This window comes from Rhinatrema bivittatum, chromosome 4 (assembly GCF_901001135.1).
Source record: "Rhinatrema bivittatum chromosome 4, aRhiBiv1.1, whole genome shotgun sequence".
NCBI classification, from domain to species: domain Eukaryota; kingdom Metazoa; phylum Chordata; class Amphibia; order Gymnophiona; family Rhinatrematidae; genus Rhinatrema; species Rhinatrema bivittatum.
This window is the reverse complement of record NC_042618.1, coordinates 57,524,211-57,551,010: the sequence shown is the minus strand read 5'-3', so window position 1 is coordinate 57,551,010 and position 26,800 is coordinate 57,524,211. Positions and strand designations below refer to the sequence as shown.

Here is a 26,800-nt window from a genome sequence, read left to right as displayed (position 1 = left end):
AAATGGCGCCCGTTCCTGCGCTCAGCGGGACCGGGAGAGGGGAAGGAGGCTTCAGGCTCTCAAACGACCGCGAAACAGACTGTAACCGGAGCATGACTCCCCCGACAGCTGCAGATGTTCCCTCTCCCCCTGAGAGACAGGCCGAGCATAGGCAGTCTCTCCACAGACGCACGGGCTGCAAGTCGACCGACGCGGCATCCTATCGCTCGGGAAAAAAAAAAAAAGAAAAAGTTCCCCCTTTTTTTTAAAATCGGTGAAAAAAACCACAGCAACGACAGCGCAAGAGAGACGCGACCGCATAGGGAGAGCCCACACAACAAGCAAAATACAAGCTTTCAATTTTTTTTATTTTTTTTTAAACTTGCCATGCAGCCTCCGGGTCCTGGTCCTGATGGGGTGAGTGATCCGGGCTCCCCGGTATCACCCCAAGTGCTAATATGTGAGGGCTAATAGGGTCCTCAACCACTAGCCGCAGCTGCCTCTGGTACCAGGGGGGATGGTCTCCTCAGAACCTAGCAACCCCCTGGCAGGCTGAAGGATGTTCTCTTCTATTTCTTTTTTTTTAAATAATTCCTATCTGTATAATTGTTATTGTTTGTAAGGTTTTGGATGGACCCTTGGACACGGTGGCAGCTGACCACGCCCATGGGAGGAAGTCCCGTGAGGGGCCACAGGTCAGGCTCAGCTTTGGGACACACAACACAGAGTTATATCTTTTATTAGACAGAGTTGATAAGCCACCAGAGGTGGCAGTAGTGAGTAGAAATGAAGCCCGGCTGGGCTAGGGTTCCTCAGGATACTGGAACAGCGATTCCCTCTATGGCTGTGCTGTAGTGGAGAAAACGGAGATAGTGAGTACAGGGGAGCATACACAGAGTTCTGCTATAGAGCCTCGTTGGTAAAGTTACTCACACAGCGGTTTCTCCCGGAAGGTGACATAGAAGCTGGAATAGAGGCAGGCCCTCGAGGAGCGAGTACCTGGTTCCAGGGAACAGCTCTAAGGAAATAAAGTTAGTAACTCACTGATGATGTAGGCAGCGGTTTCTTCCAAGCAGAAGAGATAGGTTCAGGCAGCAAGTCAGGGAACATGGGCCCTCGAGGAGCGAGTACCGGTTCCTGACAGCGACCTGAAAAAAATGAGAGAGGCCCCAGAGGAGCGGGTACCCAGTTAGGATAAAGTCCAAAAGTTGGAGAGGCAGAGTAGCTAGGTACGGAGAGCGAATCCCATCCGTAAGGAATCCCTTGCTAACTTGATTAGCAAGCAAAAAGTGTAGGCTTTTGTTCCGGGATGCGTGACATCATCACAGGGGGACACCCCTGAGGTTCGCGCCAAAGAGAGAATAAGAAGTAGGGCAGCGTGGTGCGCACGCCCTATGGTACCTGGACAACATAGCGGGATGCAGCACCCAAGTTGGACCGGGGAAGCTGGAGAGGACGGCAGGCAGATGCCACGGCAGCCAGACGTCCATCAACCACGGGAGGAGTCGTAAAAAAGGTGAGGTGGGCAGAGTGGAGACGTGAGGCAGCGACAGTCATAACACTAATAGGAAAATTAGTTCTTACCTGTTAATTTTCGTTCCTGTAGTACCACGGATCAGTCCAGACTGTGGGTTGAGCCTCCTTTCCAGCAGGTGGAGACAGACTAAAACTGAAAGGATATCCTATATGAGGACAGAGCCTATCCTATAACCCTTCAGTATAACCAATGTCAAAGCAGAAAATAACAAAACCAGAATAGGATCAAGCAAGTAACCATAAAGCTCAATGGAGCAACTGCAGAACAATGTAAGAAATATGGTATGACTAACCGCTCTTGCATATACTTGGTGCTTGAGCAACCAAAGCTTCCAGTGTATTTGCTCAGTATTCTTGCACAAAAATGATGTATGGAAATCTATGAATCTGCAAGAGAAAAAAGCTTCGAGAGAACAGAAGAAAGACAAACAGGGAAGGGCGTCTGGACTGATCCGTGGTACCACAGGAACGAAAATTGACAGGTAAGAACTAATTTTCCTTTCCCTGTACCTGGATCAGTCCAGACTGTGGGATGTACCAAAGCTTCCCTAAACCGGGTGGGACCGAGTCAGTTCCTCTCAAAGCACTTGTAGCCCAAAAGAACCAAGAACTGGAGCTTGCACATCCAGGCGGTAGTGTCGAACAAAGTATGCAAGAACGTCCAAAGTGGCGGCCCTGTAAATCTCCTGCGGAGAGACCAATTGACTCTCCACCCTGGAAGTAGCTTGAGAACGCAGTGAATGAGCCTTTAGGCCCTCGAGAACCGCCCGACCTTGACAAAGATAGGCAGAGGAGATCGCTTCCTTCAACCACCGCGCAATAGTGGTCTTAGATGCCGGCTTACCCCAATTGGGCCCACTCCAGAGGACAAAAGATTGTCCGAGACCCGAAAGCCATTGGAAACCTGGAGATAGCGAAGTAGAACCCATTTGGCATCAAGGTTACGCAGATCGCCCCCAGTCACAGGGGAAAACGCATGGAGTTCTACCGACTGGTTGGCATGGGCGTTAGAAACAACCTTCAGTAAGAAGGAAGTGCCCGTCATGAGGGATACCCCGGAATCCGAAAATCGCAAAAAAGGTTCCCACAGGACAACGCTTGGATCTCCGAGATCCAACGATCAGAAGAGATAGAGACTAGAATGACAGTCTTAAGTTTAAGATCATTGAAGGTAACGAGACGGAGAGGATCGAACAGAGCCACACAGAGGGCCTGAAGTACCAGATGAAAACTCCACGGCGGGCAAGCGGGCCAAGAAGGTGGACGTAGAAGCTTGATGCCCTCCAAGCACTGAATCACGTCCGGGTGGCCCGCTAAGTGATGACCTTCTACCCGACCCAGGAAAGAGCCGAGAGGGAAGACCTATATGCGCAGAGAACGAAAGCAAAGACCCTTGGAGAGACCTTTTGGAGAAAGAGAGGACGAACGAGATCGGGGCGGAGTGCGCTGAGATACCCGACTCCGCACAGATTCAAACTCATTCCAAAAACACACGTACGCCAGGGAAGTAGACTGTTTCCGGGCCCGCAAGGTGGGGATGACCTCCTCCTTATAGCCCTTGTGCCTTAGGCATCGCCGTTCAAAAGCCAGGCCGCTAGACAGAAGCGATCAGCCTGGTCGAAAAATACAGGTCCCTGACGAAGGAGCCGAGCAAGATGGCCTAGCCACAGAGGTCCGCCCATCGCTAGGTTAAGAAAATCTGCGAACCACAGCCTGCTCGGCTACTCGGGTGCTACCAGAACCACGGGACCCCTGTGGAGTTCTATTCTTCTGAGAACTTTCCCGACCAGGGGCCACGGGAGGAATACGTATTGCAGGATGTCCGCCAGCCAAGGGAGAGCCAGAGCATCCATGCACTCCGAACAGTGTTCCCTCCAGCGGCTGAAGAACCGATTCGCCTTGGCATTGCGAAGGGTCGCCATGAAAGCAAGGTGGGGGGGGGGGGGACCCCACCTGTCGACGATGAGATCCATGACTGCGTCAGGGAGTTCCCACTCCCTGGGATCGAGCGACAGATAACTGAGAAAATCGGCCTGAACATTCTTCTTGCCTGCGATGTGGGAGGCCGCCAGGCACTGTAGATGTCGCTCTGCCCAGGCAAAAAGACAGCTGGTTTCCAGGGCCACCAGCGGACTGCGGGCGCCTCCTTGGCGATTGATGTAAGCCACGGTGGTGGAGATGTCGGACAAGACCCGCACCACCTTGCCGCGGATGAGGGGGAGAAACTCCAGAAGAGCTAGGAACACCGCCCGAGTCTCCAACCGAATGATGTGCCAGAGAGACTGAGCTGCTGGCCTGATCCCCTGGGTGGACTGGGAGAGGCAGACCACACCCCAGCCCAAGAGACTGGTGTCTGTGGTTACTATCGTCCGCTGTGGGACTTGGAGAAGCATTCCCTGTAGCAGATGAGGAAGGGAAAGCCACCACTGCAAGTCGGCAACGGTAGAGCCCAAATACAGGAGGACTATGTGAAAAGGTTTCGCCACTGGCTGCCAACGGGACAGCAGAGCTGTCTGTAACGGTAGCATATGAGTAGAAGCCCATGGGACTAGAGCGATGGTGGATGCCATGGAGCCCAGACCTGCAGGTAGTCCCAAGCCGTCGGAGAAGGCAGCGAGATGAGATTCTGAATCTGGTCGATCAACTTGAGAGCCCGCACGCGAGGCAAGAAGACCTTGCCCACCGGGGTGTCGAAGTGGGCTCCCAGGAACTCTAACTCCTGGGAGGGCTGAAGGTTGCTCTTGGAGAAATTCACTATCCACCCTAGACACGCGAGAAGAGCGAACGCGCGATCCACCACCTGCCGGCAAAGAGCCTCCCCCTTGGCTCTGACGATCCAGACATCCAAGGAGGGGTGAACAAGGATTCCTTCCCGGCGGAGAGCTGCTGCCACCACCACCATGACCTTGGTGAAGTTGCGAGATGCCGTCGCGGGACCGAAGGGAAGCACCCGGAACTGGAAGACCCGGTTGAGGATGTGAAAGCGAAGGAACTTTGGTAGGCGCGATGAATCGGAATATGGAAATACGCCTCTGACAGAACGAGTGAGGCGAGGAACTTTCCGGGGCGAATCACCACGAGGACCGCTCGCAGAGTTTCCATGGGGAGTGCGGGATCTTGAGAGCTCGGTTGATTCCCTTGAAGTCGAAGATCGGCCGAAAGACCAGTCCTTCTGGGGAACAACGAAGTAAATAGAATACTGGCCTGCAGCAAGACCGCTCTCTGGAACTGGGACCACCGCGCCCAGACTCAGGAGCCTGGCGAGAATGTGCTCCACCGCTTCCCGCTTGGACCGCCCGCATGGGGAAAATAGAAGAAGATCCCGAAGATCTCGAGCAAAGTCGAAGGCGTACTCGTCTCTGAAAATTTCGAGGACCCACTGGTCCGATATGATTTTGACCCATTCCACAAAGAACAGGGAAAAGCGACCGCCTAGGAATGGGACTGAGGAATGAGCCAAGTGAACTTCATTGTGGGGCAGGCTTAAGGGTGGAGCACGTGGGCTGGCCCTCGCGAAAGGGACGGCGCCCACGGGAAGGCTGTGACCAAGACTGCGATCGTGAAGGAAAAACCCCCTGAGGAGCCACCCTGCCTGCGTGGGGTATACCATCTCTGGCCCCGAAAATGTGGACGAGAGGGTGTAAAGGAACGGGATGGTTTCGGAAGGTCCTCTGGAAGCCTTTGGACCTTACTTTCCCCTAAGGAATCCATAAGTTTCTCAAGGTCCTTGCCAAAGAGCAGCTTACCTTCAAACGGCAACGTGCCCAACCGGGCTTTGGAGGATGGAGCGGCTGACCAATGGCGCAGCCAGAGGAGCCGTTTGGCAGGCATCGCCGAAGCCATTGCCTTTGCCGGGACGCGGAGAAGGTCGTATGCTCAGCCTCTGCGTACGGGAGGTCCCGGGTGCAGAGCAACTGTTGAACCCACCTGAGACCTGCCCGCAGCATGAGACTGCTGCAAATAGTCGCACGCACTCCCAGCGCCAGGACATCAAAAATGCGCTTCACATGAGCCTCAAGCATGGGGTCCTGGGCATCTGTAAAAGCCGTGGAACCCTCCTGTGTCATGACCGCAGAGTAGTCCACGGAGGGATTATTGTTTTTTTTTTGTTTATCTAAGCATGCCTCCGGGAGGGGGTAAACTCGTCCATAGCACGGCTGTCCCCGAGTCCCGCCTCGGGAGCCTCCCATTCCCGCAGGCGCAACAACTTGTGCGTGGGATGAAAGGGGAAGGCGCTTGCCAGATCCGTTTCCCGCCAAGACCTGGTCCATATCCTTGGGCAAAGAGGCCATAAGGGTGTCCCGTAAGACCCTGGAGTCGTCCCCCTCCAGGGGTGGAAGGGAATCCTCCACATCCAGATTGGCAGCAGAATCCGGGGATATCGGATCCACCGGGAGGTCAGGGGGGGCACCCCCGGGACCACCCGCACCCCAAGGGACCCCGGGGGCTCTGCAGCCGGTCTAACCGTCAACGGCGCGGAGCAGGGAATTTTCACCGGGGGGAGGTCAAGGGGGGGGGACCTTCCTCCTCCTCCTGCAGGCTAGCTACATAGGGATCATGCAGGAGGAGGACAAATTCTGTTAAAAAAACGAGCTCGAAATGACCCGGGTGGGGGAGGGGGAGGCGAGGGGGTGTCAGAGAACCCATCCTGGGGGGGGGGGGGGGTCATGGGGCTCAAATCGGGGGGTGGTTGTTAAAAAAAAAAATCGGCCCCCAGCCCCAGGGTGCTCCGAAAACTGAGCGGATGAAAAATTCAAAATGACCGCCGTTCCCGGGCTTTCCTGACCCGGGAACGGCCTGGCCAAGCTCTGGGGACTCGATCCCTGGGCTAAATTTGCCTGCCCTGCCGAAGAGGGACCTTCCCCACCCGGCAGGGAGGCATAGCAGAGGCCCCCCTCGCAAAAAACGCGAAGGGGGCTGACACAGAAGAGGCAGGCTGCCTGCCGCGGCAAAGAGAGAGCCGCTCTGAAGAAAAAACTGCAGAAAAAAAAAGTTGATTGACAGCCTGCAGGCCCGGAGTGAAGCAGGGGGGAAACCTGCTGACTCCTGCCTGTCTGGCTGCCGGTTCAAGCCCTGAGAGAACCAAAAATAAAGAATATGGGTCTGCTGCTGCAGGTAAGTAAAAAGTACTGGAAATACTTGTAAACTTAACCTGATTCCTTTGGCACTATGTAAATTTTTTTTTATTTTTTTTTTTAACAGACTGAGCACAGCAGCGGAAAACTACAACCCCTCAGCAGCCAGAGGAGGGGGAGACGAGAACTGGACTACCAGACTCGGTCCCCACACCTGGAAGCAATAACGGACACAGGCTATGCACTGCACAAGGGGCACAGCCCCCCTGAGTCCGGCAAGAGCCAGGAGACGGAACAGTCTCCTGAAGAAAAATTCAAAGTCTACACACTTCCTGAATAACTTTTACTTTGACAGGAAGAAAAACACAATATCCCTAAGGAATAAGTACTTGCTTGATCCCGGAAGAAAAGAAGGCTGACTAGCCTAGAACAGGATACCAAAGGGAGACCTGCTGCACCTGCTGGAGACAGACAAATACTGAAGGGTTATAGGATAGGCTCTGTCCTCATATAGAATATCCTTTCAGTTTTAGTCTGTCTCCACCTGCTGGAAAGGAGGCTCAACCCACAGTCTGGACTGATCCGGGTACGTACAGGGAACTCTATTTTTTGCTATTATCTTATATATATGCTATTATCCAATATATATATAAATTTTTTTTTTAATTATTTTTTATTTATTTATTTATTTTTTCCAAGTAACCAGTACAGATTGAGTTTTGCACCTCCACCATCTGCTGGAGACAGAGAAATACTGATGGACTGTGGGTGGCACCTGGGTATATATGGCAGAGTCCGTCAAAACTTCTCTGTCTCCATCTGCTGGAGGGGAGGCAAAACCCAGGAGTCTGGACTGATCCGGGTACGTACAAGGGAATGGTGTATTTTATATTTGTCTTAAATATAATTTTAGAGATGATTTAAAACATTTAAAGTTTGGGAGCTAGAGTATATGAATAATTGAATTTAAGGAAAATACTTTTTTTTTTTTTCCCAAAAGGGTGTTTCAAGCAAAAAAATAAAATTGTCCACAAATGCACAAAAATGTTAAAATGTAGGCATTTTGCTTGAAATGTTTTTCACTGTCAGCTTTGCATCAGTAAACTTTCATTCATAGTCTGCTACACACGAACGTTTACTCAAATTCCAGTAATCAACTGCTACAAGGCAAAATTATACAAAGCAGCTTTATTAGTGGGAATTTTGCAAAAATGTACACCCACAAAAGGCTTTGCAGATAGGGATGTGAATTGGGCTTCGGACGATTGAAAATATCGTCGATATTTTCAAAATCGTCAGAAATCGGGGGCTCCCCCAAAACGATAGGAAAACCCCACGATATTGATCGTGAGGGTTCCCTTATCGTTTTAGGGGAGGACGGGAAAAACGGCTCACAAAAATAACCCCTAAACCCACACCGACCCTTTAAAAGTAACCTCTTAGCTTCCCCCACCCTCCCGACCCCCCCCCCCAAAACCTTTTTACAGGTACCTGGTGGTCCAGTCGGGGTCCCGGGAGCAATCTCCCGCTCCGGGCTGTCCTCCGGCTCCCGGGCCGTCGGCTGCCACTAATCAAAATGGCACCGATGGCCCTTTGCCCTTACCATGTGACAGGGTATCCGTGCCATTGGCCTTCTCAAAAAAGATATAGTTGCGATGGAGAAGGTACAGAGAAGGGCAACCAAAATGATAAAGGGGATGGAACAGCTTCCCTATGAGGAAAGGCTGAAGAGGTTAGGGCTGTTCAGCTTGGAGAAGAGACGGCTGAGGAGGGATATGATAGAGGTCTTTAAGATCATGAGAGGTCTTGAACGAGTAGATGTGACTCGGTTATTTTCACTTTCGAATAATAGAAGGACTAGGGGGCATTCCATGAAGTTAGCAAGTAGCACATTTAAGACTAATCAGAGAAAATTATTTTTCACTCAGCGCACAATAAAGCTCTGGAATTTGTTGCCAGAGGATGTGGTTAGTGCAGTTAGTGTAGCTGGGTTCAAAAAAGGTTTGGTTAAGTTCTTGGAGGAGAAGTCCATTAATGGCTATTAATCAATTTTACTTAGGGAATAGCCACTGCTATTAATTGCATCAGTAGCATGGGATCTTCTTAGTGTTTGGGTAATTGCCAGGTTCTTGTGGCCTCGTTTTGGCCTCTGTTGGAAACAGGATGCTGGGCTTCATGGACCCTTGGTCTGACCCAGCATGGCAATTTCTTATGTTCTTATGATGGCCAGCGCCATCTTGTGCTCCTAGCATGTGACAGGGGCTGACCAATGGCACCGGTAGCTCCTGTGACATAGTAAGGGCAAAGGCTATCGGCGCCATTTTGATTACTGGCAGCCGATGGCCCGAGTGCAGGAGATCGCTCCCGGACCCCTGCTGGACCACCAGGGGCTTTTGGCAAGTCTTGGAGGACCCTCCTGACCCCCACAAGACTTGCCAAAAGTCCAGCGGGGGTCCGGGAGCGACCTCCTGCACTCGGACCGTATACTTACTTCCTGCACTGCTCACGGCTCGGGCCAGCTTTCACCGCCGCGTTCCCCGGGACTCCTCATGGCGGCCTGGACGCTGCTGCCACCCTCCTCGACTTCGGGCCCTCCTAGGCACGCATGCGTGCCATGGGCCCTCCTTTGAAGCCTCCTCGGCGGGAATCTCGGGGGCATCTCTGGTTGATGACATAATCAAACCGGCGTATTTAAACTCCACGTTCGCCCTTAGCTAGCCGACTTGGCAACAAGTTCCATACGTCTTCGACTACTGCCTACGTGTTCCTGAGACTACGCTTCGTGCCTTGGACTTGAACCCTGTCTGGTACCCACTCCTTGGGGGCCAGTGCACGCATAGTGGACTCGCTCTCCTCGCCTACCCCGCTCCTCTGGCTGACTCTGCGACTCTTAGGTTCTAACCTGCAAGGCCTTCCGTTCCTCGGGACTACCTCTGGGACATCTCAGCTATCCGTGAGTTCTTCAGAGGGGCTTCCCTGCACCTCGGGGTTGCGCCCACAGCCTGAACAAGACTGTCTGCGCCTCCCGCTCCTCAGTACCGCGCTTATGTTGTACAGTGACTACCAGAGCTTCCCCATTCCTCGGGGTAGCACCCTCTGCCTTCTCTGGAACTTTTCACGCTCCCCCGCTCCTCGGGGTTGCACCTACATACTATGTCGAGACTGCCAACATTTCCCCGCTCCTCGGGGCAGTGCTACGTCATCACCAGAAGCTCAGCTCAGGCTTCCCTGTCCTGTGGGTTGGCCTACGGCATTACATCATCATCCTATGCTGTGCAGCTTTTCCCCTCGGGATTGCCCTCCGGAGAACCTCCTGATTGCCCAAGCCTCATGCCCCCCGCTCTGTGGTCTGTCTGGCACACCTCCCTTCGGTATCCCTGCCCAGGTACTGCCTCCAGTCTGCTCTCCACGGGAGTCCTCTCCTGGTTCCACGGGACATCTCCATTGGCTCACCCAGAGCTCTCTGCCATCTCTGACCTCGCCTCCCGACGGTGCAGATTTGTGGGGGTCTTTCCCACAGGTAGTAACAACTTGCATCTTGGGTCAAGGGCCCATATACCCACAAATCATAACAAGGGCTAGGCAACCTCCAGTCCTCAAAGACACCAATTCGCTCGTGTTTTCAGGGTATAGGCGGTATATAAAAATGTTTAAATAAATAAATATGCGTGAGACAGAGTTGCATTCAATTAAAAAGGTCTGCATACACATTTATATTGTGTATATATATCTATTCAGGATATCCTGAAAACCTGAGCAGATTGGTGTCCACGAGGACTGCAGGTTGCCAACCCCTGGCAATCCAACTACAGTTAAAATTGGTTTTTATGTGGCTCCCTTGGGATAATGGAGTCATAGTCTCTTTGAACAGAGATATCCTGGCCAGGATTTCATCTGAACACTACACATTTTTCTAACTGAAAACATTTCTCTCTCCGCTCCATACTCTTTTTTCCTTAAAAACATGAAAAAGGGTCTCAAATACTTGTGTAATTTTTTATTTTTTAAGAAAAAAATGTTCACTTTTATTTTTAACATTTTGATTGTGGTGAGCTGCCTTCTATTGGTAAATTTGTTTTACAATCTGTTGTCAGAAGCTGACACAAGAACCAACACGGTGGTATTATAAGGAGACTTTCTGTTGCAGTCTAGATTTATTAAATAGTTGAAAAAAGAAAATTATTCCTTACCTGCTAATTTTCGTTCCTGTAGTACCAAGGATCAGTCCAGACGGTGGGTTTTGTCCCCCGTCCAGCAGATGGAGTCGGACAAGGCTTCAAAGGGTGCTGTCATATTAACCAGTGCACCCTCTGTAAGAGCTCAGTATAGAGGATATCAAAGCCAGAATAACAACTTACGAAGGATGGATCAAGTGTCCCAATAATAACAGATCATAAACTAAGGCAACTGGTGCCATAACTGTAACTTGCAGAAAGAACCGTGAAACAGTCTCATTAGACGAGATTAACAACAAGTAGCAGAATGAGTAGAGTAGATAGAGCAGGAAAAGACCCTAGAAACCCAGTAATCAATGAGGTGGGCGTCTGGACTGATCCTTGGTACTACAGGAACGAAAATTAGCAGGTAAGGAATAATTTTCTTTTCCCTGTACGTACCAGGATCAGTCCAGACAGTGGGATGTACCAAAGCTTCCTTAAACCAGGTGGGCCCTTGAAAGCCCTGCTCTAATGACCTGGTCACCAAAATGTCCGGAGGTTGACGACGGTAGGTGCAGTCGATATTGTCGAGCGAAGATGTGAAGAGACTTCCAAGTCGCCGCCCAGCAAATCTCTTGAGAGGAGACGGACTGTACTTCGGCCCAGGATGCTGCCTGTGAGCGAAGAGAATGGGCTTTGACGCCCAGCGGAGGAGTCCAACCAGCACCGATGTACGCTGTGACTATGGCTTCCTTAAGCCATCTTGCAATAGTCATCTTCGAGGCCTGGGACCCCCTTCCTCGGCCCCGACCACAGGACAAACAAGTGGTCCGAGACTCTGTCGTTAGTGACCTCCAAGTAGCGGATTAGAGTGCGTTTGACATCCAGGAAACGAAGAGATCTCAGTTCTTCAGCTGTGAAGGACGGAAGCTCTACCATCTGGTTCAGGTGGAAAGTCGAGACGACCTTGGGTAGGAAGGAGGGCACTGTGTGTAGAGACACCCCTGTGTCTGTGAAACGGAGGTAGGGTTCCCGGCAAGAGAGTGCTTGAAGTTCCGAGATGCGGCGTGCGGAACAAATGGCCACCAAGAAAACTGTCTTGAGCATGATATCTTTGAGAGTGGCGTTGCGCTGAGGCTCGAAGGGAGGCCCTGCCAGAGTCCTAAGGACCAAATTAAGATTCCAAGAAGGGCACGGATCCCTAACCAGGGGCCATAGATACTTCGCCCCTTTGAGAAAACAAGTGATATCCGGCTGAACCAAGAGAGAAGAATGAGCTGCATACTGAATTAGCGAGCCCAGAGCAGCGACTTGGCCTCATAAGGAATTGTAGGCGAGGCCTTTGTGCAATCCGTCCTGAAGAAACGCGAGGATCTGAGGAACAGAGGCCCTTTTGTGGTATGAATACCATGCGCTGTACACCAAGCCTCAAAGACCTTCCAGACCCTCACGTAGGTGACCGAAGTCGAAGTTTTCCGGGCCTTGAGGAGAGTCGAGACTACTGCGTCAGGGTATCCTTTGAGCAGGAGACAGCGCCGTTCAAAAGCCAGGCCGCAAGACAGAAGCGTTCTGCCTGATCGAAAAATACTGGTCCCTGGTGAAGCAATCGAGGAAGGTGGCCCAACCGAAGTGGGCCGTCCACTGCTAGATGGAGCAGATCTGCGAACCAAGGGTGACGTGACCATTCGGGAGCCACCAGAATGACGGGACCCCGATGGAGCTCTATTCTCCGAATGACCTTGCCCACTAGAGGCCATGGGGGAAAAACAGAGTAGAAGGTGGTCCGGCCAAGGGAGCACTAGAGGGTCTACTCCTTCTGCACTGCGCTTCCGCCTGCAGCTGAAGAACCGTGATGCTTTGGTGTTGAGAGATGTCGCCATTAGGTCCAGGCGGGGTGGCCCCCAGCGATGAATGAGAAGTTGCATTGCTTCGGAGAGAGACCGTTCTCCGGGGTCCAGTCGCTGGCGACTCAGGTAGTCTGCCCGAATGTTGTCTACGCCCGCAATGAGCGAAGCTGCCAGGCGCGCTAAGTGCTTCTCCACCCACGACATCAGGTGGGCCGTTTCGAGTGACACGTCGGCTCCTCGTGCCTCCCTGGCGGTTGACATACGCTTTGGTGGTCGCGGTCTGATAGGATCCTCACCGCTCGATTCCACACCAGGGGTAGGAAGTGTATGAGGGCCAGACGCACTGCTCTTGTTTCCAGCCGATTGATCGGCCAGGTCACTTGTGCCTTCGTCCACTGCCCTTGCGCTGAGCTCCGGTGCCCCCCAGCCGGGTAGACTGGCATCGGTGGTGACCACCACCCAATCCGGTATCTCGAGAGAAATGCCTTGGGCCAGATGTCGTGGGTCCAACCACCAACTCAAGCTGTCCTCGGCAAACTGGGGGAGAGGGAGTACAAGCTGGTAATCCTGCGAGACTGGTTTCCAGCGAGAGAGCAGAGCCACTTGTGAGGGACGGAGGTGCGCAAAGGCCCATAGAACGAGATCGATCGTGGAGGCCATGGAGCCCAAGAGCGGTAGATAGTCCCAGGTCGTGGGCGCTGGTAACACAATAAAGCACTGTATCTGTTCCCGGAGGGACTGGGCCTTGTCCGGGCGTAGGAAGACCTTGCCCTGAAGCGTATCGAAGCGTGCTCCCAAGTAGTCCAAGTGCTGCGAAGGAGTGAGGGAGCTCTTGGCGAAGTTCACCACCCAGCCAAGGGACCGGAGGAGTTGGACGACCCTGGTGACCACCGACTGACCCTGGGAAAAAGACTTCGCTCAAATGAGCCAGTCGTCCAGGTAGGGGTGAACTAGGATCCCCTCCCGTCTCAGGGCTGCCACCACTACCACCATGATCTTTGTGAACGTCCGCGGGGCGGTCGCCAGCCCGAAGGGGAGAGCCTGGAACTGAAAGTGCTGATTCAGAATCTTGACGCGAAGGAACCTCTGGTGGGCCTTGAGGATGGGGATATGGAGATAGGCCTCTGTCAGATTGAGAGAGGCGAGGAATTCCCCCTGATGTACTGCCGCAATCACTGAACGCAGCGTCTCCATGCGGAAATGGAGGACCCTTAGGGACTTGTTGACCTCCTTGAGATCCAGGATTGGGCGAAAAGACCCGTCCTTTTTGGGTACGACAAAGTAAATCGAATAATGGCCCGAGCCCACCTCTCCAAAGGGGACGGGAGAGATGGCCCCAAGGTTCAGGAGTCTGACCAGGGTCTGTTGTACCGCCAGTCTCTTGTGGCTCGAGCCGCAGGGAGAGAAGAGAAACCTGTCCCTTGGCAGGCGGGCAAACTCCAATGCATAACCGTTCCTTAAGAAGTCTAGGACCCATTGGTCCGAGGTGACGTGGACCCACTCCTCGTAAAAGCGAGAGATTCGTCCTCCGATCCGTTGGGGTCGAGGAGTGGGTGAGCTCGGCATCATTGAGTGGACTTGGACGAGGCCCCCTGACTTGTCCCCTCCCGAGTGGCCTGCAACCACGAAAGGAACGAGGCCAGGACTGGGGTCTGGAAGACTATGTCCGGGGCCCCGACTGTTTGTAACCACGGTAGCGACGCTGCGCCCGGGACAGAGTTCTGGAGGGAGTAAACGACCTGAAGTTCCGCTGGCGGTCCTCGAGCAACCGGTGGACCGAGATCCTCACCGAAGAGGAACTTGCCCTTGAAAGGGAGAGATCCCAGGCTGGACTTGGAAGAAGAATCCGCCGACCAGTTGCGAAGCCATAGTAGGCGCCTCGCCGAGACCATAGATCTCGCCAGGACGCGGAACAGATCATACAAAGCATCCGCTACGTATGCTATGGCGGACTCTAGGAGGTCTGCCTGGCGCGCTTCCTTGGGTGGCAAGTCTCGCAAGATGAGTAGCTGTTGGACCCAGCAGAGCCCTACCCTCTGTGCTAGGGAGCTACAGATGGCAGCGTGAATCCCCAAAGCCGAGACCTCAAAGACTCTCTTAAGGTATACTTCCAGCTTTCTATCCTGGAGGTCCCGCAGAGCCATGCCACCAGTAACTGGTATAGTTGTCCTCTTGGTAACCGCCGACACCGCCGAGTCCACCTTTGGGACCTTGAGCAACTCCAGGAAGTCCTCCGGGATGGGAGGAAGCTTCTCCATGCCTCTTCCGACCTTAAGAGAGGTCTCGGGAGTATCCCATTCCCTGGCCAATAACTGAAGAAAGGTGGGATGGGTGGGAAAGGCCCGGGACAGAGGGCGTAAGCCGGCTAGGACCGGGTCCCCCTTCTTGGCGGATGAAGCGATGACTGGAGCAGAGGGTCCTGGCGGGTTGGGTGAGGGATCAAGATCCAACTCCTGAAGTATCTGAGGGATGAGATCCTCAAGCTCTTCTCTCCTAAAGATGCGGAGGACCCGCTGGTCATCCCCATCTAGCTGTGCTTCCGAGAGGATCATCCGGATGAGACGGGGATCCCCCACTGGATCCTGGAAAAAGCCCGCCTCTCCCAGCGAGGGAGGTGCAAAGTGGACCCTGGGAGCCCCATGGGAGGTCCCTGGCGCCCCCCCCCCCCTCTGTGTCCCCTGCGGGGCATCAGATAACCGGGGGGTCTTGGCGGGAGGTGGTTCCGGAATGGGCACCCTGGGAGCCTCCAGGCGCTGCAGGTAGGTATTGTGCATGAGCACTCCGGGGAAAAAAGTGGGGGACCCGGGGGGGGGGGGGCAATCGAGGAGTCATCCAGGGGTCCCTGGGCACCTAAGGGAGAAACCGGCGTCAGGATCAGTGGAGGACTTTCGCAGGGATCCTCTTCTTCCTCCCCTGATGGCTGCAGAACACGATCTGGAGGATTCAAAATGGCCGCCGTTCCCGCGCTGCCCGAGTCGCGCTGAGGCGCGGGAAGAAAAGCTGTCCAGCAGCCCGGAGGTGCCCTCCCCACCAGGGAGGCACCTAGAACAAATGCCCTCTCTCGATAACCTCGACCCCGGCTCGCCACAGGCCGAGCAGCGGGACAGCTGTGGCATGCTTGCAGGCGGCCGGGGGAGGGGGGGGCAAGCCGCGGAGGGGCTGACAGAGGAGAGAATTGCCGCGGGGAGAGAGAAAGCACACCTGCGCTCCCCCGAGTGCCCTCGGATCGGCAGCAGAGGAATATCACCTCTCTGCTGCAGCGGCCCTGGGGAATGAGCGTCTCGGGGCCACGGGGCAGAACACGGCAAAAAAGTGGGGAGAGGCTGGCACCACCAGCTTCCACCACCCCAAACACAGCTCCTAAGCTGAAAAGAAAAAAATTCACAAATAAAACCAAGAAGTCCACTTACCCAAAAGAAGAGGGAGGGAGGGAGTAGGAGGGGAGAAATGAGTGAAGCAGAACTGCCTGCAAGCCAAACAAACTTTCCTTCCTCTTTTTTTTTTTTGTAGTTAAACTAACTTGATCCAACCTTAAAAGAAACACTTAGAAAGAGAAACAAGTGAAGAACTATCCTCCATGCAGGGGAAGCTCCAGGTTCCCCTACTCCTATCTGCTGGAGTCAGAGAGATACTGAGCTCTTACAGAGGGTGCACTGGTTAATATGACAGCACCCTCCGAAGCCTTGTCTGACTCCATCTTCTGGACGGGGGACATAACCCACCGTCTGAACTGATCCGGGTACGTACAGGGAATAACACTTATTTTATCAATTCCAGATAAAAATTGCTTTGAGTGATTTTCTTTATCTGGAAAACAATTTAAAATGCTATTATAAAAATAAATGAATAAATTGCAAGTTAATTAAATAGAAATTTACTAAACATGAGACCTATATCATATATCTATAGCAGGTTAACTTTCAATGCCTAAAATGTTAAATGTTAGTTGGATACTATAAATTGCAGATATTTTAAAACAGTGTTATGTACATTTAACCATGGAGATTGTAAATACATGACTCAAAACAATAACAAATCCATATTAAACAAATGTTGGTTAAGAAGCTCCAGCCTCTTAAAAAAAAAAAAAAAAAGGGACTTAACTACATCTTATTGGACTACTCACAATGAATCTGTTCTGTTATATGTTCCTTAGTATGCGAGTCCTGTTCAAGCTGGAAAACTAAAATACACAAGAAGAAATTAATTCTTACATGATAATTTTCTTTACTTGAGTCCAGCAGACCAGTCCAGATGCATGGGTTACATCTCCCAACCAGCAGCTAGAGACAGAGACTAATAGGTTTGCTGACATCACTCCTTTTAGGCTCCTGTGCTGACCTCAAATTGCCAGTATTCTATGTAACAAACTAAGGTAAACATGTTTAATACACTAAACTTTTCCTCACTCCCCAAGCAAAAACCAAAAGGCTTCCAAAAGAGAAACAAACAAAAACAAGAAATGGAACAGACATAAAACTTATCAAGGATTGCAAATTATTACTTTAACATCCGGCATGCTGACTACTGTACATCTGCAGTTACTCAGAAAATGAATCAGGAGAATAATATACTTGGTAGAACAGGGAAGGTCCTGGACTGATTGGACTAGACTAAAGGAAAGGAAGTTACCAGGTAAGAACTAATTTCTCCTCTCTTTTCATTCAGCCAGACCAGTCCAAATGTAGATGTACCTCTACTAGCTGGGAAATTGCCAAATCCATTCTCAAGACTTCGTTGAGACAACAGTGCTTTGAATAAGTATGTACGGAATACCAGGCTTCTACTCTGCAAGTCTCCAATGAGAACACTAGGCGAAGTTCTGCCCACAAAGTCACCTGAACTAGCAGAATATGCCCTTAATTTCTTGGAAAACAGCAATCTCTTGAATATGTAAGCTATCACAGTTTCTGGAATCAGAGAAACCCATCTGGAGAGTGGCATGGGCCTGCAAGGCAAGACTCTGGCCTAGACAAGGGCAAGTCTTCCGCCTAGCCAGCCCCCTCCCTTGCAGGTTGAGCCCTTGGGTTTTACATGATAGTGAGTCCATACATGCTGGAACTAGATTAGACACGGTAAGGCTGAATAGGCATGTCTGGGCAGGCAAAGCCAGACAGCCAAGGCTGGACAGGTAGGATTGGACTGGCAAGGCTGGACAGGCAAGGCAGAGCAGCCTGGCTGGACTGGAATAAGGCTTGAACTGGCTGGTAAGGCTTGGACATGGGGTACAGACAAGACTTGGACACAGAATGCAGGCAAAGCAAGATAATGGGCAGGACCTGGAACTAGACAAGTACACTGACTAAGACAAGGCAAGGACAGAACTCAGATACAAAGGCTAAGCAAGGCAAGAATACAAGGGCTGGACTGGGCAGGGCACAACAAGCCAGACAAGGACAGGACCAGCCAAGGACAGGATTGAACAAGGCAGACCAGGGCAAGTCTTAGACAAGGTAGACAGGGGTAACACAGAACAGAGAACGTAGAAGCCCAAAGTTAACAAGGCTAGGGTCCTGAAGGCACTAGACTACAAGAGGGCCTGGAAAGGCCACAAGGCAGGGTATAAGACAGAGCAGGCCCAAAGGCTTCAAGGCAGGGCAAGGAGGAAGAAGGCCCGAAGGCCACAAGGCAAAACAAAAAACAGGGGCCAGGTTATAGAGTGAAGGGTGACACCAAGAGAAGGCAAGGATTTATATACCACTTTTACAAATACAATTTAATCAAAACGGTTTACAGTATCAAAAACATACATAATAAAACATTTTTAAACCATGACATTAAAATACTAATATAAAACAAAATAAAAAGTGATTAAAAATAATAAAAAGTAAGAACAATCATACATTAACAAAGTTAAACTAGAAATAAATCAAGTGCCATAACACCACTAAAAAGTGCTTTGATTCAGGGTAGGGATACAATGGCAAGGCAGTTTACATAGGGCTGAGACTTGGCCATGGCAAGAGCAGTGAGGAGGAGCTTAGCTAGGCTAGTGGTGAGGCTCACTAAGGGCCTCTGCAGGCAAGGAGGAGTTATGGCAGGCAAGACAAGGGCACAGAGAGGATGCATAATAGGCGAATCTGTGACATAAGCCTCTCTTTATTACTTCCTTATTCCAATGAGCTATCAACACCTTGAAGCTGTTCTGACCCTTCTACAAAGGAAAATTAGTTCTTACCTGTTAATTTTCGTTCCTGTAGTAGTACCACGGATCAGTCCAGACCATGGGTTGAGCCTCCTGTCCAGCAGATGGAGACAGACTAAAACTGAAAGGGTATCCTATATCAGGACAGAGCCTACCCTGCAACCCTTCAGTATAACCATTGTCAAAGCAGATAAGAACTAAGAAAACCCCGAAAGAAGATCAAGCAAGTAAACAAGACTCAAATGAGTAACAAAACGAACCAATTAACAAGGAATGGACTCTGTAGACTAATGCTCTTGTATATCCTTGGTCATCAATACAGATGCTTCCGGTGTCCGTAAGATAATGATAAGTGTCATACATCCCAAGAGCTGTAGGAAAAACTTAGAGCGGATGGCAGAAAATGAAGAAATCAGGGAAGGGCGTCTGGACTGATCCGTGGTACTACAGGAACGAAAATTAACAGGTAAGAACTAATTTTCCTTTCCCTGTACGTACCCGGATCAGTCCAGACCGTGGGATGTACCAAAGCTTCCCTAAACAGAGTGGGACCAAGATAGTCCCGCTCGAAGCACCTGCCGACTAAAAGAGCCAAAAACCAGTGCATGCTCATCCAGCCGGTAGTGTCGAGCAAAAGTATGCAGGGATGTCCAGGTAGCGGCCCTGCAGATTTCTTGCGGATAAACAGATTGACTCTCCACCCAGGAAGTAGCTTGAGAGCGCAATGAATGAACCTTCAGGCCATCAGGAACCGCCTGGCCTTGACAAAGATAGGCAGAGGAAATTGCCTCCTTCAACCACAGAGCAATAGTAGTCTTAGAAGCCGGTTTGCCCCGATTTGGGCCACTCCAGAGGACAAAAAGATGATCGGAGACCCGAAAGTCATTGGTGACATGGAGGTACCGAAGCAAAACGCGCTTCACATCCAGCCTGTGAAGATCGCCACCAGCGGGACCCGCAACCTCCTCGGGAGAAAATGCGGGAAGCTCCACAGACTGGTTGACATGAAAGGCGGAAACGACCTTCAGTAAGAAAGACAGAACAGTCTTGAGAGAGACTCCGGAATCGGAAAAGTGCAGAAAAGGCTCCCGACACGACAATGCTTGAATCTCTGAAAACCTCTGAGTGGAACAGATAGAAACGAGGAAAACCTGTTGTAGTTTGGAGTTAACAGTCTGCATGGAGTTAGCAATCTGTTATAGTTCGGGATAGTTGTGGGTGGATCCTTGGGCCAGTGGCAGATGACCACGCCCCCGGGAGAAGATCCCTAGAGGGACCACCGGTGAGGCTCAGAGTTTGGAGACAGACACACACTAGTTCTTTTATTAAACAATATATTGAACCACCAGAGATGGCAGTAGTGAGCTGGAAAGCCCAGCTGGGCTGTAGTCCCTCAGATACTGGAACAGCGATCCCTGGAGGCTGAGCTGTAGAGAAAATGAGATATAGTAAGTAGGCAGGGTATGCAGATGGTAACACTCACACAATGTCCCAATAAAGCCCAGGCACTGGAATGTATAGGCCCTCGAGGAGCGAGTACCTGGTTCCAGGGAAAGCTCAGAGAGAACGATGGTAACTCACTGATGTAGCTGATATAGTTGGTAGTGATGACTTCCAGGCAGAAGAGTATATGAAACAAGTCTGGGAACAAGGGCCCTCGAGGAGCAAGTACCGGTTCCAGACTGTCACCTGAAAAACAAAGGAGAGAGCGAGGCCCCCGAGGAGCGGGTACCTCTGGTAAGTCCGAGGAGGCAGAGTAGCTTAGGTAGCAAAACCCTTTGCTAACTCGATGTGTTAGCAAATACTGAGACCTTAAATATCCTTCGCGGGTGACGTCATCTTCAGGGGACACCCCCAAGGTTCGCGCCATTGCCGGTACTTCAGTTGGGGCCGCGCCGTGCGCACGCCCCTAGGCCTCCAGAAAAATGGCGGATAGCAGCATCGAGCCGGTCCGGGAACGCCCGAAGACTTGCGGCAGAAGAACGTCTTCCCGCGGTCGGAGAGGGAGGCGCCAGAGAGGTAAGGAGGGCGGAGAGAGGGTGTCGGGCACCGGACACAACAAAACCGCCTTGAGCATGAGATCCTTTACCGTAGCCCGACAGATGGGCTCGAACGGAGCCACACAGAGAGCCCAAAGGACGAGATTAAGACTCCACAACGGGCAAGAGGAGTGGACGGGCAGCCGCAAATGTTTGACGCCTTTCAAGAACCGAACCACGTCCGGGTGAGACGCCAAGGGATGACCTTCTACCCTACTGAGGAGGGAGCCGAGAGCGGACACTTGTACACACAACGAACCGAAGGAGAGACCCTTCTGGAGAAAAGAAAGTACCAACGAAATCGGAGCGGAGTGTGCCGAAACACCCGATTCCGCACAGACAGTCTCAAAGAATTTCCAAACGCGTACATAAGCCAGAGAAGTAGACGTCTTACAAGCCCGCAGAAGAGTGGATATGACTTCCTCCTTATAGCCTTTCACCTCAGGCATCGCCATTCAAAAGCCAGGCCGCTAGACAATAGTGATCTGCCTGGTCAAAATATATGAGCCCCTGCCGAAGCAGAAGAGGTAGATGGCCGAGCCGAAGAGGTCTGTCCGTTGCCAGGTTAATGATATCCGCGAACCACGGTCTGCGAGGCCACTCGGGAGCCACCAGAATAACTGGCCCCTTGTGGAGTTCTATTCTTCGGAGAACTTTTCCCACCAGAGGCCACGGGGGAAACACGTAGAGGAGGACATCTGCAAGCCAGTGGAGAGCTAGAGCATCCACTCCCTCCGAACAGTGCTCCCGCCAGCGGCTGAAGAACCTGTTGGCCTTGGCATTGCGCAAGGTCGCCATGAGGTCCAGGTGAGGGGGACCCCACCTGCGGACGATCAAATCCATGGCCTCATCCGAGAGCTCCCACTCTCCTGGGTCGAGACGCTGGTGACTGAGGAAATCAGCTTGTACATTCTCCTTGCCCACTATGTGGGAGGCCACTAGGAAATCCAAATGACACTCCACCCAGGCAAAGAGCCGTCTGGCTTCCAGAGCCACCAGGCGACTCCGAGTGCCCCCCTGTCGGTTGATATAAGCGACCGTGGTGAGTTGTCGGAGAGTACCCTCACCGCCTTGCCGCGGATCAGGGGCAGAAACACCTGGAGGGCCAGACACACCGCCCGAGCCTCCAGCCGATTGATGTGCCAACGGGACTGAACTGGGAACCAGACCCCCTGCATGGTCTGAGACTGGCAGACTGCTCCCCAGCCGGAAAGACTGGCATCCGTGGTCACCACAATCCACTGTGGGGTCTAAAGAGGCATGCCCCGCAGAAGGTGGGGGAAGCGAAAGCCACCACTGCAACTCGGCGATGGTAGAGGCCGAAAGCGCGGCAACCATCTGAAAGTGTTCCGAGACCGGCTGCCAGCGGGATAGCAAAGCTTTCTGTAACAGATGCATATGCACAAACGCCCAGGGGACTAGATCGATGGTGGAGGCCATAGTTCCCAGAACCTGGAGGTAGTCCCACGCTGTTGGAAGTGGAAGCGAGAGGAGATTGCGCACCTGGTCAATAAGCTTGAGAGCTTGAGGTAGAGACACCTTGCTGATCAGAGTATTGAAACGTGCCCCCAGAAATTCCAACACCTGCAACACCTGCAAATATATCTGATACATTTAGGAATAACTAAAAAATCAGACCAAGTAGGGTGCTCCCAAAGACAGATTTGGTAACCAATGTTTTTGGATATTTCTTAAGTCAATGTGATCGCTGTTTAAATAGTAAAACTAATATTTATGAGAACCTTGATAACTATCACTGTTTTTCTCTCTCTCTCTCTAATTTACTATAGTAAAATGGGTAACCCAAAGCAGAAATACCTGAGAAATAATGTTTCACCATAAACACGGTATATCAACGAAATAGCATGCTTTATACATAATCCATAGGTTGCTTTGAGCCCAAGTGTAGAAGGGGTTCCGAGCCCCCAAAGCAGCCAGGTAAGGGGGGGGAGGGACTGGACTACCTGTTTCGCCCCCCAGAGGATCACCGGTTAGAGAAACAGGGCTTAGGCTATGCCAAACGTAAGGGGCCAAGCCCCCCTAAGTCCCACAAGAACCAGGAGACAAACCTGTCTCCTGATAGAAAAAGACAGAGTCCAATTTTTTTTTTTTTAAGGAAGAATTTGAAAGAAATTACTACTTGCTTGATATTAAGAAAGGAAAATACCCAACAGGGAAGGGGCTGACTAGCCGACATCAGAGAACCACAGGTTGAGCTGATCCATCTGCTGGAGACAGACAAATACTGAGGGCTGCAGGGTAGGCTCTGTCCTGATATAGGATACCCTTTCAGTTTTAGTCTGTCTCCATCTGCTGGACAGGAGGCTCAACCCACGGTCTGGACTGATCCGGGTACGTACAGGGAACCACTAAACTGAAAAAATGAAACTTCGAGGTTACAAAACTAATAGTGACATTTAATTACAGCAAAAGTAATGTGGACCTACCTCCTATAAGACTGACAACTGCCTGCCTAGCCTTTGTACTGAAGAGTAACTTCTTCACACTGGAAGCCAGAGAACTTCTGGAACTCCCTTATCCTAATGTCTGTTCTTTGAGTTCTGAAAGGACTGGAATCTACCAAAGGGTCTAGACTGCTGGCCACATGCCAACCTCCCCAGCTTCGCACACTTAGAATCCCTAAAGCAGCTTCAGGCTAGAGCTGGTTATAGGAAAATTAGGTTCTTACCTTTGCTAATTTTCGTTCCAGTAGTACCATGGATCAGTCCAGACAGCTGGGTTATGCCTCCCCTCCAGCAGATGGAGTCAGAGAGAAAACTGAAAGCACCCCCTAGATATACTGGTGTGCCTCCTGCGGTCCTTCAGTATATGTGATATCAAAGCAGAAGGAATGACTTAAGCACTACACACAAAGTCCCCCCCAAAATTTATTTATTTATTTATTTATTTTTTTTTTAAAACAGTGACCAGATCAAGTAGCAACATCCTTGAAAACAGGTAAAAACCAGAAACAACAAACAGGACACCACAAGTGTACAATAGGAACACTATAAAATGGCAACCGGCCCCATGACACTGTGGCAACTGGCACAAGAAAAAAACTGCAATGGAAAGATAGAATACGAGCGGACTCCCAGAAGCACCAAGGGCGGGCGTCTGGACTGATCCATGGTACTACTGGAACGAAAATTAGCAAAGGTAAGAACCTAATTTTCCTTTCCCAGTACGTACCAGGATCAGTCCAGACAGCTGGGATGTACCCGAGCCGCCTTAACTGGGGTGGGACCCTGAGAGTCCCGCTCGAATCACACTGCTCCCAAAGGACTCTGTAAGAGGGCCACGGACATCAAGTCGATAATGCCTGGAAAAAGTATGCCAGGATTTCCACGTGGCCGCCCTGCAAATCTCTTGACAAGAGACCAAGTGATTCTCCGCCCACGAAGTTGCCTGAGAACGCAGAGAATGAGCCTTTAGTCCGGCGGGAACCGGCTGACCGCAGGCAACATACGTAGACGCCATAGCACCCTTTAACCAGTGTGCAATCGTAGCCTTGGAAGCTGGAAGCCCCTTCCTGGGACCGTTCCACAACACGAAAAGATGATCCGACTTTCGAAAATCATTGGTAACCTCCAAATAGCGCAAAAGAATCCGTCGAACATCAAGACGTCTCAAATCCCTACCTTGAGAAGACTGGAGGTCCTCGTCCGAAAAGGAAGGCAATTCCACCGTCTGGTTGACATGAAACGTGGAGACCACCTTAGGCAAGAAGGAAGGAACAGTTCGTAGAGAAACTCCCGACGCCGAGATGCGCAAAAATGGTTCCCTACAAGAGAGAGCCTGAAGCTCCGAAACCCAGCGAGCCCAGGAAATGGCCACAAGAAAAATCTTCTTGAGAGTCAGATCCTTTAAGGAAGCCGCCTTGATAGGTTCAAACGGAGCCGCACACAAACCACGGAGTACCAAGTTCAAGTTCCAAGACAGACAGGGAAGCCTGACGGGAGGACGCAAGTTTCTAACCCCTCGCAAAAAACGTGCCACATCTGGATGACTCGCAAGGGAAGAGCCTTCGACCTTACCCCTCAAGCAGCCCAAAGCCGCCACCTGAACTCGCAGCGAATTATACGCCAACCCCTTCTTCAGGCCAACCTGTAAGAACATAAGGATATCCGCCACGGACGAACGTCTGGCCGAGACACCCGCCGTGTCACACCAATCATGGAAAACCTTCCAAACCCTCGCGTAGGCGAGCGTAGTGGAAGACCGACGCGCCCGAAGGAGAGTAGACACCACCGCATCCGAATAACCTCTCTTCTTCAACTGCTTCCTTTCATAAGCCAAGCCGCCAGACAAAAATGATCCGCCAGATCGAAAAATACTGGACCCTGACGAAGAAGATTGGGAAGATGACCGAGACGTAGTGGTCCGTCGACTGCCAAGTTGACCAGATCCGCGAACCACGGACGCCGCGGCCATTCCGGAGCCACGAGAATCATCGGACCGTGATGGGACTCTATGCGTCTTAGCACTTTCCCTACCAGAGGCCACGGAGGGAACACATAAAGAAGAATGTGACGAGGCCACGGAAGGACTAGCGCGTCCACCCCTTCTGACGCGTGCTCTCTCCTCCGACTGAAGAAGCGCACTGCCTTTGCATTTCGACGGGTCGCAATGAGGTCCAAGCGCGGAGTCCCCCAACGCCGCGTGATGAGAGCCATCGCCTCCGACGAGATCTCCCATTCTCCTGGATCTAGGTGCTGCCGGCTGAGGTAATCCGCCTGAACGTTGTCCACGCCGGCAATGTGGGTGACCACGAGACGCTCTATGTGCCTTTCCGCCCAGGACATCAACAGCGCCGCCTCTGTCGCTCCGCTCGGCTTTGTGTGCCTCCTTGTCGATTTATGTACGCCACTGTGGTCGCATTGTCCGACAGAACTCTTACTGCTCGTCCGCGTACCAGTGGAAGGAGGCAACGCAAGGCCAGGCGGACCGCTCTGGTCTCCAATCGGTTGATGGACCAAGTCGCTTGGAGTGCTGACCAGGTGCCCTGGACTGCACGGGACTGGCAGACCGCTCCCCAGCCCGACAGGCTGGCATCCGTTGTCACCACCAACCAAGTCGGGGGTTCGAGGTCCACCCCCTGTAGGAGATTGTCTGGAGTCAACCACCAAGAGAGACTGGAGCGAGCCGGCTCCAGCAAAGGCAATTCTATCCCGTACTCCTCCGAGCGGGGATCCCACCGAGATAGAAGTGCTCTTTGTAACGGACGCATATACGCAAAAGCCCATTGTACCATTTTCATAGTAGACACCATATGACCAATGACTTGTAAATAATCCCAGACTGTGGGAATCTCGAGCTCCAACAGGCGCCGTACCTGAGTCATGAGATTGAGCATGCGTTGCTGCGGAAGAAAAACCTTGCCCACCAAGGTGTCGAACCGAGCTCCCAGGAACTCCAGCTGTTGGGTCGGTTCGAGTCTGCTCTTCGCGAAGTTGACTACCCAACCCAACTCCTGCAGCTGGTGAACCACTAAGGAGACCGTCCGGGTGCAGGCCGCATGCGACTTTGCTTGAATGAGCCAATCGTCGAGATAGGGATGCACAAGGACGCCTTGTCGGCGGAGGGAAGCCGCTACCACCACGAGAACTTTGGTGAACACCCTCGGCGCGGTGGCCAACCCGAAGGGGAGGGCGCAAAACTGGTAGTGGTCCCCCATCACCATGAACCTCAAGTACCTTTGATGCCGTTCTCTTATTCCGATGTGTAGATAGGCCTCTGTCAGGTCCAAAGAAGCCAAGAATTCTCCCTTGTGGACGGCCGCAATAACAGACCAGAGGGTCTCCATCCGGAAGCGGGGCACACGCAACGCCTTGTTTACTCCTTTGAGATCCAGAATGAGTCGGAAGGTGCCCTCCTTCTTGGGAACCAGGAAGTATATGGAATATCGACCCGTCCGGAGCTGGTCCCGCGGAACCGGAACCACCGCCCCCAGAGCCTGTAGATGAGCGACCATTTGGGCTATAGCTACTTGTTTTTCTACCGGGCCGCACGGCGATATCAT

General features: G+C 51.8%; 1 protein-coding gene across 11 annotated transcripts in view; it reads right to left on the bottom strand.

The window, feature by feature from the left end:
* The window catches only part of C4H14orf39 (chromosome 4 C14orf39 homolog), a 702,704-nt gene that overhangs the window by 665,755 nt on the left and 10,149 nt on the right, over window positions 1-26,800 (bottom strand). For 9 of the 11 annotated variants that reach the window (XM_029598172.1, XM_029598168.1, XM_029598170.1 and 6 more), the window contains one exon: window positions 16,721-16,777. In XM_029598172.1, the coding sequence (XP_029454032.1) occupies window positions 16,721-16,777 (57 nt within the window). Of the gene's footprint in view, window positions 1-9,081; window positions 9,252-16,720; window positions 16,778-26,800 lie in introns of all 11 variants that reach the window. The other 2 variants (XM_029598174.1, XM_029598173.1) reach the window with 1 other exon arrangement.